Consider the following 14,454-nt stretch of genomic DNA (forward strand, 5'->3'; position numbering starts at 1 on the left):
TTATGGAAGTCAGAAAATCCTTCAAGCTTCGGAATTTCTCATTCCCATTCAAATTTAGACTACAATCTTATTTTTAAACGAATGGAAAAATCCATTAGCATCGATTCATCCGGATATCTAAGATATTTTATTTTTCAGATTTACGACGTAATTATTATCTCCTACCATCTCATTAGCTCGAAAACAGTTCACCAAATTTGCATTGCAACCATTTATTATTATAATTTGCTTGATGTTCTTCTCTATCCTTTTTTTTTATAATTGAATGAATATGAATATTTATAATCATCATATACGGTTTTTAAAATTCTTTTACTTACCCTGACCTTGCTTCAGAGAAATCTGCGAAAGACAATAATTCAACGGTCGATTAAAGTTTTCTCGCTGTGAATAAACTTTGAACTTGAAACAACTTATAATAACAAATAAAATTTATGTCAGATGAACGAATTTAGTGTCTGGATAGAACAGTAAAGACGATACTCTAAATGGTCTGAAATTATTTTCAAAGTGGCTAAAGAGATTTTTGACTTGAATTTGAAATGGTTAAATATCGCTTTGCTTGGGAATAAATAAAATTTCTGACCGCATTGAATGTTTCTGAAATTATTTATCCAATTATGAAAATTATGACTTACGAATGAACACATAAAATTTTTTTTAAATATCCTAACAGGGTATAAAGTAGATTTTTATTATACCTATGTACAGTTGTCAAAAGATAGATGCCATTTGATTACACAAATATATTTTTTTGCCAATTGCGCAATAGCAAATATTACTTCGTTTAAGTATATCCTTAATTAATAACAACCATTTGTTTCTTAGAAGCGTTTAACATCGGTGATATCTACACATCTAATGAGTGAAAAAAAACAAAAACATTCAACACAATACAAAACAAAACAAAATAACAAATACTTATTCTAAAGCATCAATTCTATTCTTTATAACTAACCGTTGGATGTATTTTCTTTTTTTTTGCAAAAATTCTCTGTTGTTAAAATATTTTTAATTTATACTAACTGATATAAAATTATAAAAATTATGTAAAACTCGTGAATGAGATTTTTACCTGATTCTTTCAAAATTTTCTTAACTTCTTTGATTTCATAACAGAAAAATATTTTATTGGAAAATTGATAAATTATCAAAATTCCGGTTGGAAATTTGAAAATACTTGATTTATTTCCAACAGTATTAACTTATGATTAATTCGCTTATTTTGTTTCCTATATACACATTATGGCACTTCTCCTGGGGGAAATATAATATATAGATATATATATATTAGGATGGGCCAAAAAAATGACTATTTTTTCGTTAGTCACCATAAAAGTATCGCTCAAGATGACAAAAAAAAAAATTCTGTCAGAATTTGAGCACTTCATATTAATATTAAGAGGTGTCTATTTGCGATTTTCCAGTTTCCTTTTAAATAACACAGGAATTTTTTTTCTATTTTGGAATTTTATTACTCAACAACGGATTGGCGTATCGTAAAGGGTAATACATATTTTTGTAGGAAATTGAACGATTTACAAAAAAGATCTCTTGCGATTGTTTCATAAATCATCTGGTACAAAAGTTATTTAAGGTTAAAAATTAGTTGTGTTAAATTTCACGATTTTTTCCATTTTCACTATGAAATAATAGTTGAAAAATGAAAAAAATATAGTATTTCTTAAGGTTCATGTTATCTTCTTTGCTGAAACATTGAAATTTTCCCGAAATATCCGATTATTTAACAAGAAATAAGTTTTTAACCTAAACTGTTGTACAAAATTTATATTCTTATCAACTTTTGAACCAGTAGATTTACGAAAAAATCACAAGAGACCTTTTTTGAAGAAATTTTCTTTGTTATTTAAACAGGAAATGGAAAATCGCAAATCAGCATCTGTTAATATTAATATTAAGAGCTTAAACTTTGACAGAATTTTTTTTTTCAACAACTTGAACGATATTTTCACGGTGACAAGCGAAAAAAAGGAGTCATTTTTTAGCCCATCGTGATACATACATATATACAATCATGTACACTTTACAAGAAAATTATATATACACTTGAAATTATTAGCACATGCGTAATATATCACTTTGTGTCAACAATACACTTGAAGAAAACACCCTCAACTTGGGAGTAAATTTGTGCCCTTAACTATTTCTTCATGGGAATTTAACATTGCCTATGAATTGGGTAAACGAATGTACTCCCAAATTGAGGATTTCTTCCGTTAAGGTATAACGTAATATCCTAACTAATCCAACTCTGTCGATTCAAATGATAATACAGCATCATTACATAAGCTTTGTACTGGCTCGTTTAAAAAATTACTACGAAGTGTACAGTCCAGTAAAAATTGGACAACTGCAAGTGAATTTGAATTTAATCGAGTTTAAATTGTTCAAAACGAAATATTTTCAGTATGGAAAAAACCAAACAAACAAACAAACTGAATCGTACGAAAAAAGCACAGTCATCAAAATTTTTCTGACATAGTGCTAATCTGGATTTTTAAAATTTTACGAATTTGGCACAAACAAAAGATTCTTGCTATCGCGAACCATCTCCACTTTCGAATTGTTGAAAATTATTATTCAAAATTCACAGTTTTCAATTGGTTTCAATACCGATCTCCACCAAAAATATCTCTGATTTAATTTTCTCGTTTGGGTACCTTTTGGATCAGACTGTACACCGGGCACATTAAAAAAGCTGGAATAAAATATGAGGTTGAAGTCAACCACGTTACCGTAATGTAACGAATCGTTAAACAATTAAATGAATTATGAAAAATAACTATTTATATCATTTTATGCTTACTTGCCATACTTACAAGCAAGGTATGTCAGATCGATTTCTCCGATTTGATTTTTTTTGTAACATGTTATAGTAGACTAAAAACTAAGCGACACTTAATTTTTTTTATCTGCCATTAAACACTTTAAGAGGGTAATACCACCCTCTAAAGTAAGGCATGTCAAGGGGCGATTTTGCAGTTTCATCCACAAAACATAATATTTTTCTAATAATCCAACTGGAAAAGTTTTCTCATAACGAGAAATGGCGAATATAATTGTGTCAATTGAAAAAAAAAAACAGCCGTGCCCTACTTTGAAGGGTGGTTTCACCCCCTTATATCGTTAATTGGTAGATAAAAATACATGTCGCTCAGTTTTCAGTCCACTATAATATGTTACAAAAGAAATCAAATCGGAAAGATCAACCTAGAATACCTTCCTTGTTGGTATAGTTAAGGAATCCTTTCTCTGTGCAATCTAATGTTTTGTTTGGCTGTATAGCTAAATCGAATTTCAGATACGTATAATCCTAAGGTTGCAAATCAACGATTTCCTCAAAAATAGGAAAGTTCCATCAATCTTCTAAACTTCATCGACCCCAATCAGAAAATCTATTCCTTAAATCGTGACGAGTGGTCATGTTTTCCCAACATTGCCAGCGAGCCAGTCGCTCTTAATGAGATCAGCTCCCTTCTCAGCGATCATAATAACCGGAGCATTGGTATTTCCACTTGTTATTGTCGGCATAATGGAAGCATCGATGACACGAAGTCCTTTGACACCATGAACTTTGAGCTCAGGATCAACAACCGCATTGCGATCACTTCTCGGTCCCATTTTAGCTGTCCCAACGGGGTGATAAATGGTCATGGAAATGTGTCTGATCTGGCATTCCCAGTAAGCATCAGACGCGAACCTTAGATGCTGACACCCGGGGAGCTTCCGACGATGAACTCGAGAGCCAAACTGCCGGAAAACCTCCGCCTCGCTGACCCTCATGGCGATCTTGACTCCCTCGATGAGCACCGCGACGTCTCTTGGGTCCGAGAAGTAGTTCGCGTTGATAATGGGCTTGTGAAAAGGGTTGGAACTTCGCAGTCGCACTGTCCCTCTGGACCGCGGCCGCAACAACAGTGGCATTATTGTCCAGGCATCTTTGTTAGCTATCGGTTTGTACACCGTGTCGTATACTCTATCAGTCAGTCCAAAGATTCGTCTCACCTGCGTGATAGAGAAAATTGCAATTAGTCGATTGCACCGAATATATGGTAACAAATTTGTTTTTTCTGTTCCCATATTGAGGTGATGGTATATACATAACAAGAAAAAAATAAATAACTGGGACGAAAACCTCTCCAGTCCTGTATAATGTGATTTAATTGTAATAAGTCCGCTCCCCGGTAATGCTCACCTGCGCTCCAGCGTCCGAGTTTATCGAGGCTGGCGCCATATGGAATTGGACGTCTGGCCAGGTCCCGGACTCGTTCGCAAACTTCGTGTTAACGAAGGCCAGGCCTTCTACTCCCCCCAGGGTCGTCATTGGCCCTGCGCCCTCCGCGAGGTATCGCATCGCCATTCCAACCGGGGAGAACCGGTCCTGGACTATTGCCACCGGCTTGTCGACCAGGAAGGTCAGACCTCCCATCGCAACGTGGTCCTGCAGGTTGTCGCCCACCTTTAGGTCCATCAGCACTGGGACTCCGATGTGCCGAAGGTGTTCCTTGGGTCCGATTCCGGAGAGCATTAAAATCTGCGGAGAGTTTATGGCTCCGGCTGATAGAATTACTTCTTTTCTGGCCCTGACTACGTGGCGTTTACCGTTCCTAATGAATTCCACTCCTAGGGCTCTTAAGGTTAAAGGGTCTATCAGGACTTTAGTCACGTGTGCGTTCATCGCGGTATGAATGTTCCGTCTGAGCCTGACTGGTCTGAGGAAAGCCTTTGCCGTTGAGCACCTGGAGTTTAGTGGAAGGCAAATTTGTAATTAGTCAATTATGAATTACGAATCAGACTTGTATTTTGTAGTAGAAAAATATAATACGAGTTACGTTGTAGGTATCTTGTGATTAGGAAAACATCAAGTACAAATGTGATTCGTGTTTGTATTACCCTTACTTATATATGACATGTTTCCTACTAATTATGAAACGTATATGACACGTAAGTAGAGACACATGAGTTTATACACCGGGATGAATTTGAATCTGATTCCTCTCGTTCAGTGGGTCAGACATAAGGTTGGCACTGGCATAACCAATGCCAGCGGCGCGTCGAGCTCACGTAGCCTGCGCAATTCAATGTGTGTGGTTAGATGCCACTGCCGCCAACCCTATATTTTATGAGCCACCGAAATTCACTAAATTAGATTCTACTCAACTCGAAACTGCAAATACAAGTTGTGTCATATTACATATTTAGTAATTAGTACGAATAGCATATCTATTCGACCATGATCACAAATTCAAGGTGTCTAGCTGCCAGGAAAATCTCAAAAACTGGGAATTGTCAGGGAATTTCTATGCGTATGGGAAAATCGGAAGATATCAGGGAATTCCAATATGTGTCCTGGAATTTTTGTGTTTCTTTCATCACTAGTGTACGATTTTTAGAAATGTGGAAAATCACGTTTCGTAAGACAATTGAGGGGCTAAGTGTGAAAAGTTATGAAAGTGACGAAAAATTTGGTTTTCAACGGAATTTTAAGAATCTACTAATTGATGTTGAGCACTACGTAAAATTCATGAAAAATATAAATAAGTACTAAAAACAGTTAATACTCTCAAATTAATGTTTCTGCCTTCATGTGTTGAGAGAATGGTATTCGAGGTAATTGAGTAGCAAAATTGAACTCGAAAAAAATTGGACTATTTTACATCTGATGTCGAATGTTTGACTAATTTTCATGAAAAAAGTGAGTTTGTTAGTAAAATTAAATTGAGATAAGTCCTGTCAGCGACTTTGATACGTCACTGATGCTAGACACCCTGAAATTGTGAGTGAGTGGTACCCAATACTATCCCGTTTACTTTAAAACGAAAAAATGGACTCAAAAAGCCTTTATTTCACTGAAAGAAACATTTTTGGACGATTTTGAAATGTTTTGAACATGTTTCAGAAATTACTCTACAAAATAAAAAGCGACAATCGATTCGTCAGACAATTTTACCCCTGTTTCATATACTTGACAATTATTTATTATGCATGAAAATCTCGATGAAAATCGTAAAGAATGAGAATCGAAATGATACACTATTTGGATTGTCACTTTGCGATCCGTCATCTGGTGGATAAAAATGAAACTAATGCAACCAAGTTGACAGTTGACCGTGTTTTTTGCGTGTGGTTATTAGCACCGGTACATCATTGATTACGTTTCACTAATTTATGTGACTCGATTAATTTTAAATGCAAAAAATTAGGATTTGACACTATTAAAATTGAAAACTTAGGTTATCTGGTAACAAAATGGCGCTGACAACCAGGCTCTGACGTCATCAGGCCATTTTCCAATAGTGTATAAAAAAGCGAATGTGCTAACCTTGACCCGCGTCTTATGGTGCCCTGAGCGATCATGAAACCAGTCTGAAGTTCGCCGTTAATGTCTCGATTCTGGTAGCCGATTTCGACTCCAGCCTGGACAAATGCGACGACGAGGGGCGTGCGCCACGGAGCTTCTTGAACAGTCAACAAGCCCCCGGTTCCATGGTAGGGGCTCTTCGCCAGATAAGGATTTCTGTTGTCTTCGGACTTTTTGAAGTAGTGCAGAGCTTGCTCGTAGCCCCATCCCGGGTTGCCCAGCGCCTCCCAGTGCTCGTAATCCTCCCGATTTCCTCGCACGTAGAGCATGTAGTTCAGGACGCTCGATCCTCCCAGCACTTTACCCCTCGGCCAGTTGCATCGCGCTCCCTTCATCGCCAAGCACGCCATCCCCGTCGGTTCTGTCTTGTACTGCCAGTCCAGCTTCGTCAGCTGCAAGTAGGCCGATAAGGAAGGAACGTCCGTTATCTCGTTTTCGTCCGGCCCCGCTTCCAGTAGCAGCACCTTCCACTCCGGCACTTCAGACAACCGGCTCGCCACTACAGCACCGGCTGAACCACCACCGACGACCACGAAATCGTACTCCGAATCCACCGGGTATCGGTCGATCGGCTTGCTCTCCGGGTCAACCAGGTCGTACCGGAAGTACGTCAGTCCTGCCAGTAGAAGTGGCAGCAGCCAGAAACTTGTTCCCACGGCACCCTTCAGTGCTGACGTAACCAGAATTGCGTTCAGCACCATTTCTTGATATTTTTGATTACATAGACTTTTTGATTACTGAGGACGTTTTTTTGGTTGAGCAAGTTTTTTGTTCTCCTCTTTTTTGAACTGTCAACTTTTTAAGTCCGGTGGACGCTGCCGAACATCTTCGAGTCCCCCGCAGCCAATCGTTACGCAATTCATCGTATCACGGCGCTCTCAGTGTTTCGCCCTTTGTCTGAAGTCAGTTTTCTTATGTCTGGAAAATTCAGAGAGAAGAAATGCTTTAACCCTTTTTTGCCTACATCTTTCAACTCAATATTTTTGTCTACATTTTGTTGGTCGGTTGTTTATGAGGTCGTTGATCACGAATCTGATGTCAGAATCTGCTAATGTCCAAATCTAGGATGGCAGATCCAATATGGCGAATGTAAAATTGAAAAAACTATGAAAATTCGATGATTCTGGCCGAATCTTGTTATTTGGAGGTTTTTGGGGTCGCTGACCACGTACCTGAAGTCAGAATTTGATAATATACAAATCCAATATGGTTGATTCAAAATCGAAAAAACTATCAAATTATATTTTTCCAAATTATATTATTTTTTAGATGTTAAAAAAAATTTTTTTTCATTTATTTAAAATAGTCATACGTAGTAACAAAGATCATTTAAAGTAGTAAATAAGCTGTGATAAGGCAAGGATACGGAAATTTTTGAAGTTGGGACGCTGAGCATCCCACTGTGACTGAAGGGGTTGAGGAAGATTTTTTCTCCGCGTCTAGTTGTTATTGACATTCCCTTTCGTTACAGTTGTGTATACCACAGAAAACGTATAAATGAAATGACGAAATGGCAGCTGATCTGGTTTTCGATTATGAAGAACACCGAAATCTCATTTTGGCGACATTTGTTACCGGCTTTTCACGCATGCCGGTAATTTTTTACCGACATTACACGCGTGCATTACCGGCATACATGTAATGTCGGTAACAAATGTCACCAAAATGAGATTTCGGTGTACTTTGCAATCGAAAACCATATCAGCTGCCATTTCGTCATTTCACCATCAAATCTCATGGGACTGCGCTCAAAATGTGTGTTTTATCACCGCCGAGTGGCATCATATCGGATAGTTCGATCCATTCAGTGCAACTGTGAAAATTTGGCCAATTTCTGTGGGTGGTAACCATTCTGTAAAATTTTTTTCTAAATTTTGAAAAAGTAAAAAGACGCTCCACATTTTGCCAAAGTAAGGCAACGACTGTCCAAATTTTACTCCGATCGCTTGAGCAGTATAGGATTTTCGCATCCCCGCGTTTTCGAAGTGTTCAACGCGTCTTTATAAGCACCTCAAGTACGAAAAATGAAACAAAAAATAGACGAGTTTTGATATGGATGCTCTGGTTGATTTACACTTGATCGTTACCCGGCGAAACGCGCAATTGCATATCAATATCACGATACCAGTAATTCAGCGACTCGCTATGGACGTGTAATACGCAAATGCGTATAAATTAGCATGGGAGTGGAGAAAGTTCGAGACATAAGAAGATATTGACGTATAATCTGTATCGTTCATTATCGCATTTTAGTAACCTGCTCGTTTGCTTGTTGCAGCTTATATTTCTCCTCAACTGAAGTTAAGTAATGGAATATAAAATTGAATAATATGAATCCAATATGAAAAAGAAGATTTTTGGAAAGAAAAAAAATTTAGCATTCAGACTGAACCAGAATTACAAAAAGTATGATGAAATCCGCAAATTGATAAGCATGTGCATAATCGAAATATTTTACTCTTAGTTCGGATAAATATTTAGGCTTTGGAATTCTCAATTTTGTCCCTTATATATCTCAATTTTAATCATTTAATCTCGTTTGTTGTGTAGAATGTAGAATTGCTCTTGCCGTGTGAATAATAATGTGGAAAACGTGAGAACAAAGGAGAATGAAAGACGTTAACGAGAGACGCAGGCTTTCTTTTGGAGAAATATAATTGCAAGGCGTCTTTTGCGGTTAATTGATTGCATCTATTCCATGATTTTATTACAACTCATTATCAGATAGTCTCACGGAGGGGAAGAATTATTTGAGTCAAGTGATATTCGTTTCATTCAACTAAATGCTATAATCAAATGCGGCGAACACAATATTTACTCAATTCAACAAAATACTTTTGACAACGTAATATAGAACTGAATCAGCCTTTGAATGATCATTCTGACTATCAATTTATTTAAGATAACACGGCGTGAGTTCCTTACGATAAGGTGAATTTACTACCAAAAAAATGCGCGATTGAAGTGACTAAAAATTTGATTGACGCACCTGAATCGTTTTGTTTTAAAAATATGAAATTGTTATACGAAAACAAATAAACTTGTTCTAATTAATTTTTTGTTGAGTCAAAAGTTTAATGTTTGAAGCACGGAATGAAATTTGTTGTTACAACATCTTTTGCATTTATTCAAGCGTACAAAACGTATTCTTCGAATGATATCATTCATAATTCTGTCGACTCCAAATTTTTTGGGGTTTACTCGATATTCCGTGGGTGAAACCCAAAAACTTGTTGTTGTAAATGTAGAAGTATAAATTGAACTTGCGTCGATACATTTAGTTTATTTATCGTCGACATCAATTTCGATGACTCCTAACTGACTTAGTATTATGCTTTCTTCGTTTGAATTGCGTCTGATGACAAATTTATCTTCCGTTACCAAAGCTACTTCCGTAGCGAGAGAGTTCACCGCCTAGTGGCCGTTTGTAGTACTAGTATACCAACGTTTGATGAATATATTCTCTATTTGTTTCAAAATACGTGGAGTTTCGTTTACATCGTAAACAAATTGGTGTTACTGATCCAACCAGTTACACCAAACAAGGTCCGGTTAGATCAACAGCAGCAAAGTACAGCATTCGATCGATGTAAATTTTTGAACCAAATTGTTTATGTCAACAAACATGCGACTTGGAAGAACAATACATGAACTTGGAACTGAAATGATATTCAGTTGACTCAATTTCGGAAACACATCAAAAGGTTCGCTCGATTGCAACAAAAAAAGTCTTTACTTGAATCAAGGAATTCTCTTGAGTAAATCATTTTGACAAACTAACCAAATCGAAACTGTTGAATCGAAGTCATTGTATTTGGGACAAATAAGGAATTCTATATCGAAGCGAATGGACTTCACCAAAATATATTTTGTAGGTTCAAGAATTCCTTTCCCTCCTTGAATGGAAATGCAAACGCGGATTGAGCACCCGCTAAATGGCAGGTAAGATCGCTCCTTCAAGTGCAAGTGTAGGCGGAAGTCTTTTCCCTGCAGCACTTTGCTGATTCAGATTGCGAATCGGCAGCCACACATTACTTATCTCTCGCACATAAGTGGCTGGTTAGAAGTGGATGCCGCAGTATTGGCTAAGGTTAGGATAGAACGGCTCGGCTTATTTTCGCTCGGATTCAGACCGCGGTATGGAAACGCGGTGATCTCATAATGAACGGCGAAAGGAGAAAGTCTTTCGGAGTGTTATAGGCACGCTTCGTCGTTCGTTAGCCTTTTTTCTTTTTTCCTTCTCTTTCGACTACGGAAGTCACGATTTTCAAAACATTGTTCATAAAATTTTCTACCAGCTTGGCAAAATTTTTTTTTTTCATCTACCTTTAAGTGTAATTACACTAGCTACTACAAGAAAAGAATTTAAGAAGGCCTTAAATTTTTTTTATTTCTCACTTTATTACATATGCAAAATTACTTGCGAAATTTGAAATTCAATAGATTTTTTTGTTATTATTGTTATTATTATTATTATACAGAGCAAAATCGTTTTGGAGATTTTATAAATTATTATCAGAAATTTTATCTATGGAATAGTCCTTACAAAACTTTGAAATAAAACAGGTTGTACTTGTTATACCAGAGTGTCCAAAATATCAGAGAAAAAATAGGAGAAATTGCATAAATCAACCTACCGCAAAACCACTTAGAAGTTGGAAGAAGACGGCCTTTACGGTTGTATAATAACCATATTCCATCTTTTGCATACTTTCTTTCTGTTCTTGCATCGAGGTAAAAGATGTTTGTATTACATTATACGTGTATTTCGTAATCACATATGTATACATATTAGGGTAGGCCAAAAAAAATGACTATTTTTTTTTCGTTAGTCAGAATGAAAATATCGTTCAAGATGACGAAAAAAAAAAATTCTGTAAAAGTTTGAGCTCTTAATATTAATATTAAGAGACGCCTATTTGCGATTTTCCATTTCCCGTTTAAATAACATAGGAAACTTTTTTTTTATATTTTGGAATTTTATTACTCAACAACGGACTAGCGTATCGTAAAGGGCAATACATATTGTTGTAGGAAATTGAACGATCTACAAAAAAGGTCTCTTGCAATTTTTTCGTAAATATACTGGTTCAAAAGTTATTCAGGATTAAAAATTAGCTTCGTCAAATTTCAGGTTTTTTTCATTTCCGCTATGATATAATGGTTCAGGAATGAAAAAAATATAATATTTCTTAAATTTCATGTTATTTTCTTTACTGAAACATCGAAATTTTCCTGAAATTTCCAATCACCTAACAAGAAATAAATTTTTAACGTAAACTGCGGTACAAAATTTATATTCTTATCAACTTTTGAACCAGTAGATCTACGAAAAAATAGCAAGAAACCTTTTTTGAAAAAATTTCCTTTGTTTTTTAAACGGGAAATTGAGAATCGCAAATCAGGATCTCTTAATATTAATATTAAGAGCTCAAACTTTTACAAAAATTTTTTTCGTCGCCTTGAACGATATTTCACGGTGACTAACAAAAAAAAAAAAAAAATAGTCATTTCTTGGCCCACCCTAATCTATATACGTTATGTATGGAAAAACCGACCGAAAAAACGTAATCTTTTGTGCAAAATAAATGGCCAACTTTCATGGCCAATGGAATAAGTATGGATATCTTCAACTAAAATAAAACTATGATGATAAATTTATAAAATAAAGTCTGGAGAACTGAATTATTCATATTTTTTCAAAATTTTTGTGATTCGTATTTTTACTGAGTAAAATCGATGACCTGATAATTCTCGCTAATCGCAGAATATTATCCCACAGTTTTCGAACAAATAGTCTTTTATGAGTATATTGACATTGCAAAGCATGAATTTCGAGAACAATCATCTAATCAGCTCCATGACCTGGTCCACAATCCAGCAAACATTGTAAAATACTCTTGAAATAAATTACAGGTGATACAAATTACAAATTACATTTGTAATAAAAATTTTTTGTAATTGGCCATTAGAAACAAATAATACACCAATTACACAATTTTTTTGAAATCAGAATCAAATAAATTACAAATTACATTTTTATTTTGTAATTGGAATTACATATAATTACAAATGTAATGAAACAAAGATGTTATTTCGATGAAGTACAAATCACGTTCGTAATCTTATGTAACTTGTAATGTAAATGTAATTTCTATTCTATTTTGTCCTAATTACAAAATATGTAAATTACATTTGTAATTTTTATGTAACTTGAATCATATTTGGCATTTGAAATAAGAGAAACTTGAAATAGAATTTGAATTAATATTTTATCATCACATGTATAAATCACAAATTACATCTGCATTTTGTAATTAGAATTACATAAAATTACAAATCAATTTTCTTTTGTAATTGCGGTGAAGTAAAATAAAAATTTCAAGTAAACAAAATACAAATCACATTTTTAATTTCATGCTATTTGTAAAGTAAATGTAATTTTTATTTTATTCAGTCTCGATTACAAAATACGTAAATGAAATACTAATCCCATTTGAATCTTATTGCAATTCAATTACAAAATTGAAATAAACTGTACAATTCATTGAAAATTATAATTATGCGGTCCATAACTGTGCCACCTTCGATTTCTCCCAAAAACCAGAGATTCTTCTAATAGATTGAGTATAGACTTTTCGGTCAAGCGGTTTCAGCAGAAAACGACGCCGGAAGTGCACCGCGGAACCGGACAGCGGAAGCTGGCCTATTTTGTACGATATCGGGCTGTAAAATGAGCGGGTGAGAGGCGCAGGTCGGTTGAAAAAGGACTCACTCGGCTCACTTTCAGCCGGTGCAGCCTAGCGTGCATTCCACGACGGTCAATGGCCACTTCCACTTTTTTTTATAATCACAATTGACCGCGATTAATGGGCATCAATTTATTCACGGCTAGAGACACAGCCTCGTCATTGAAACAGCATTCAATGATCCGCTAAAGAATAAACGGGGAAATCAGTGGATTCAATTAAAATTCGCTCTGATTAATCACCGTGTCTGCAGATTTATGGCCCAATCATTAAACCTAGCTTTCCAAATTACAAATTAAACGCGCAATTAGTTTTGCTCCGCTTACATTCGGACAATTAAAGCTCACTGGTAAAACATAAATAAATAATAAGAAAGAGAGAGAGAGAGAGAGAGAGAGTGCAAAAAAATTTCACATGTATGATTCAGAAGTAGAATTGGGCGCTTCTTCCAATCTATCATAATTTGTATCATCGTGCGAATTGATTTTGTGATGATGCTTTAATGGGAAATGAATCGCGTCATTCTGCCAGCAATCGATTATGACATATTGAAAAATCAATATACATAGACAGCTATATGATCGTTAATTTTTATCAGCACGGTTATTAGATCATTTTATTCAATAAGATACTAATCAATCAAATGAACAGACGAGACAAGAAATATGTTCTCAACTCAATAAACGAAAGAAAGTATATTAAAAACTGATCAGAACTAAGGAATTTGATCAACAACGATTAAATTATAATAATCATTTTTAATGATCTTGTGTTATAAAGATTTTGTCATGAAATTAGAATCTATGAGGGAAAAAATCGCTTTGCGTGACTTATAGAGAATCTCAATTCCCCAGCAAAATGACCCAAGATTTATTGAAATTAGAGAAATAATAATAAAAATGAACAGCGTTCTGTGATTGGTCTGGAATAATTCATAATCGCGCTTATTCTGTACTAAAATACATTATTTCCATTTGATTGAAATCAATTTATTTCGTCAGCTTTGCCCGATGTATTCATTTGCCAATTTTCTATAAAATAAAAAATTATCTAACGGTATTGTATTAACAACCATTGTTCCAGCTTCGATTAACAGCTATATACGATATTTGAATAGAAAAGTTACTGAGTTATTTATAATATATTCAACTTGAAAGAAAAATTTGTACTGAATTACTCAATTAACTAATTAACGCATTTATTTGTTTATTTATTTACCTTACTACGTATATTTTCTATCGAAAAAAAAATTTCTACCGGTTAAATAATACCATATTACACGTCAGTTTCAATGCGCACTTCAAACTGCGCATCGAACTGCCG

General features: G+C 35.2%; 2 protein-coding genes across 2 annotated transcripts in view; one reads left to right on the plus strand and one right to left on the minus strand.

Annotated features, from left to right (window-relative positions):
* Positions 1–14,454, plus strand: part of LOC124416725 (flotillin-2) — a 403,676-nt gene that overhangs the window by 81,530 nt on the left and 307,692 nt on the right. The window lies entirely within an intron of this gene.
* On the minus strand, positions 3,389–7,083 carry LOC124416718 (glucose dehydrogenase [FAD, quinone]). Its single transcript, XM_046897980.1, has 3 exons — positions 6,344–7,083; positions 4,217–4,760; positions 3,389–4,026 (listed from the first exon to the last, which is right to left on the minus strand). The coding sequence occupies exons 1-3, from the start codon at positions 7,081–7,083 to the stop codon at positions 3,442–3,444; spliced, it is 1,869 nt and encodes a 622-aa protein (XP_046753936.1). The 3' UTR covers positions 3,389–3,441.

This window comes from Diprion similis, chromosome 3, assembly GCF_021155765.1.
Source record: "Diprion similis isolate iyDipSimi1 chromosome 3, iyDipSimi1.1, whole genome shotgun sequence".
Lineage (NCBI taxonomy): Eukaryota > Metazoa > Arthropoda > Insecta > Hymenoptera > Diprionidae > Diprion > Diprion similis.

Excerpts from the sequence above, each read along its gene's own strand:
- LOC124416718 (XM_046897980.1), bottom strand. The coding sequence starts at position 7,083 with ATGGTGCTGAACGCAATTCTGGTTACGTCAGCACTGAAGGGTGCCGTG. Across the intron at positions 4,761-6,343 it reads ACCATAAGACGCGGGTCAAG|GTGCTCAACGGCAAAGGCTT; the intron begins GTTAGCACATTC and ends ACTAAACTCCAG. Across the intron at positions 4,027-4,216 it reads ACTCGGACGCTGGAGCGCAG|GTGAGACGAATCTTTGGACT; the intron begins GTGAGCATTACC and ends TCTATCACGCAG.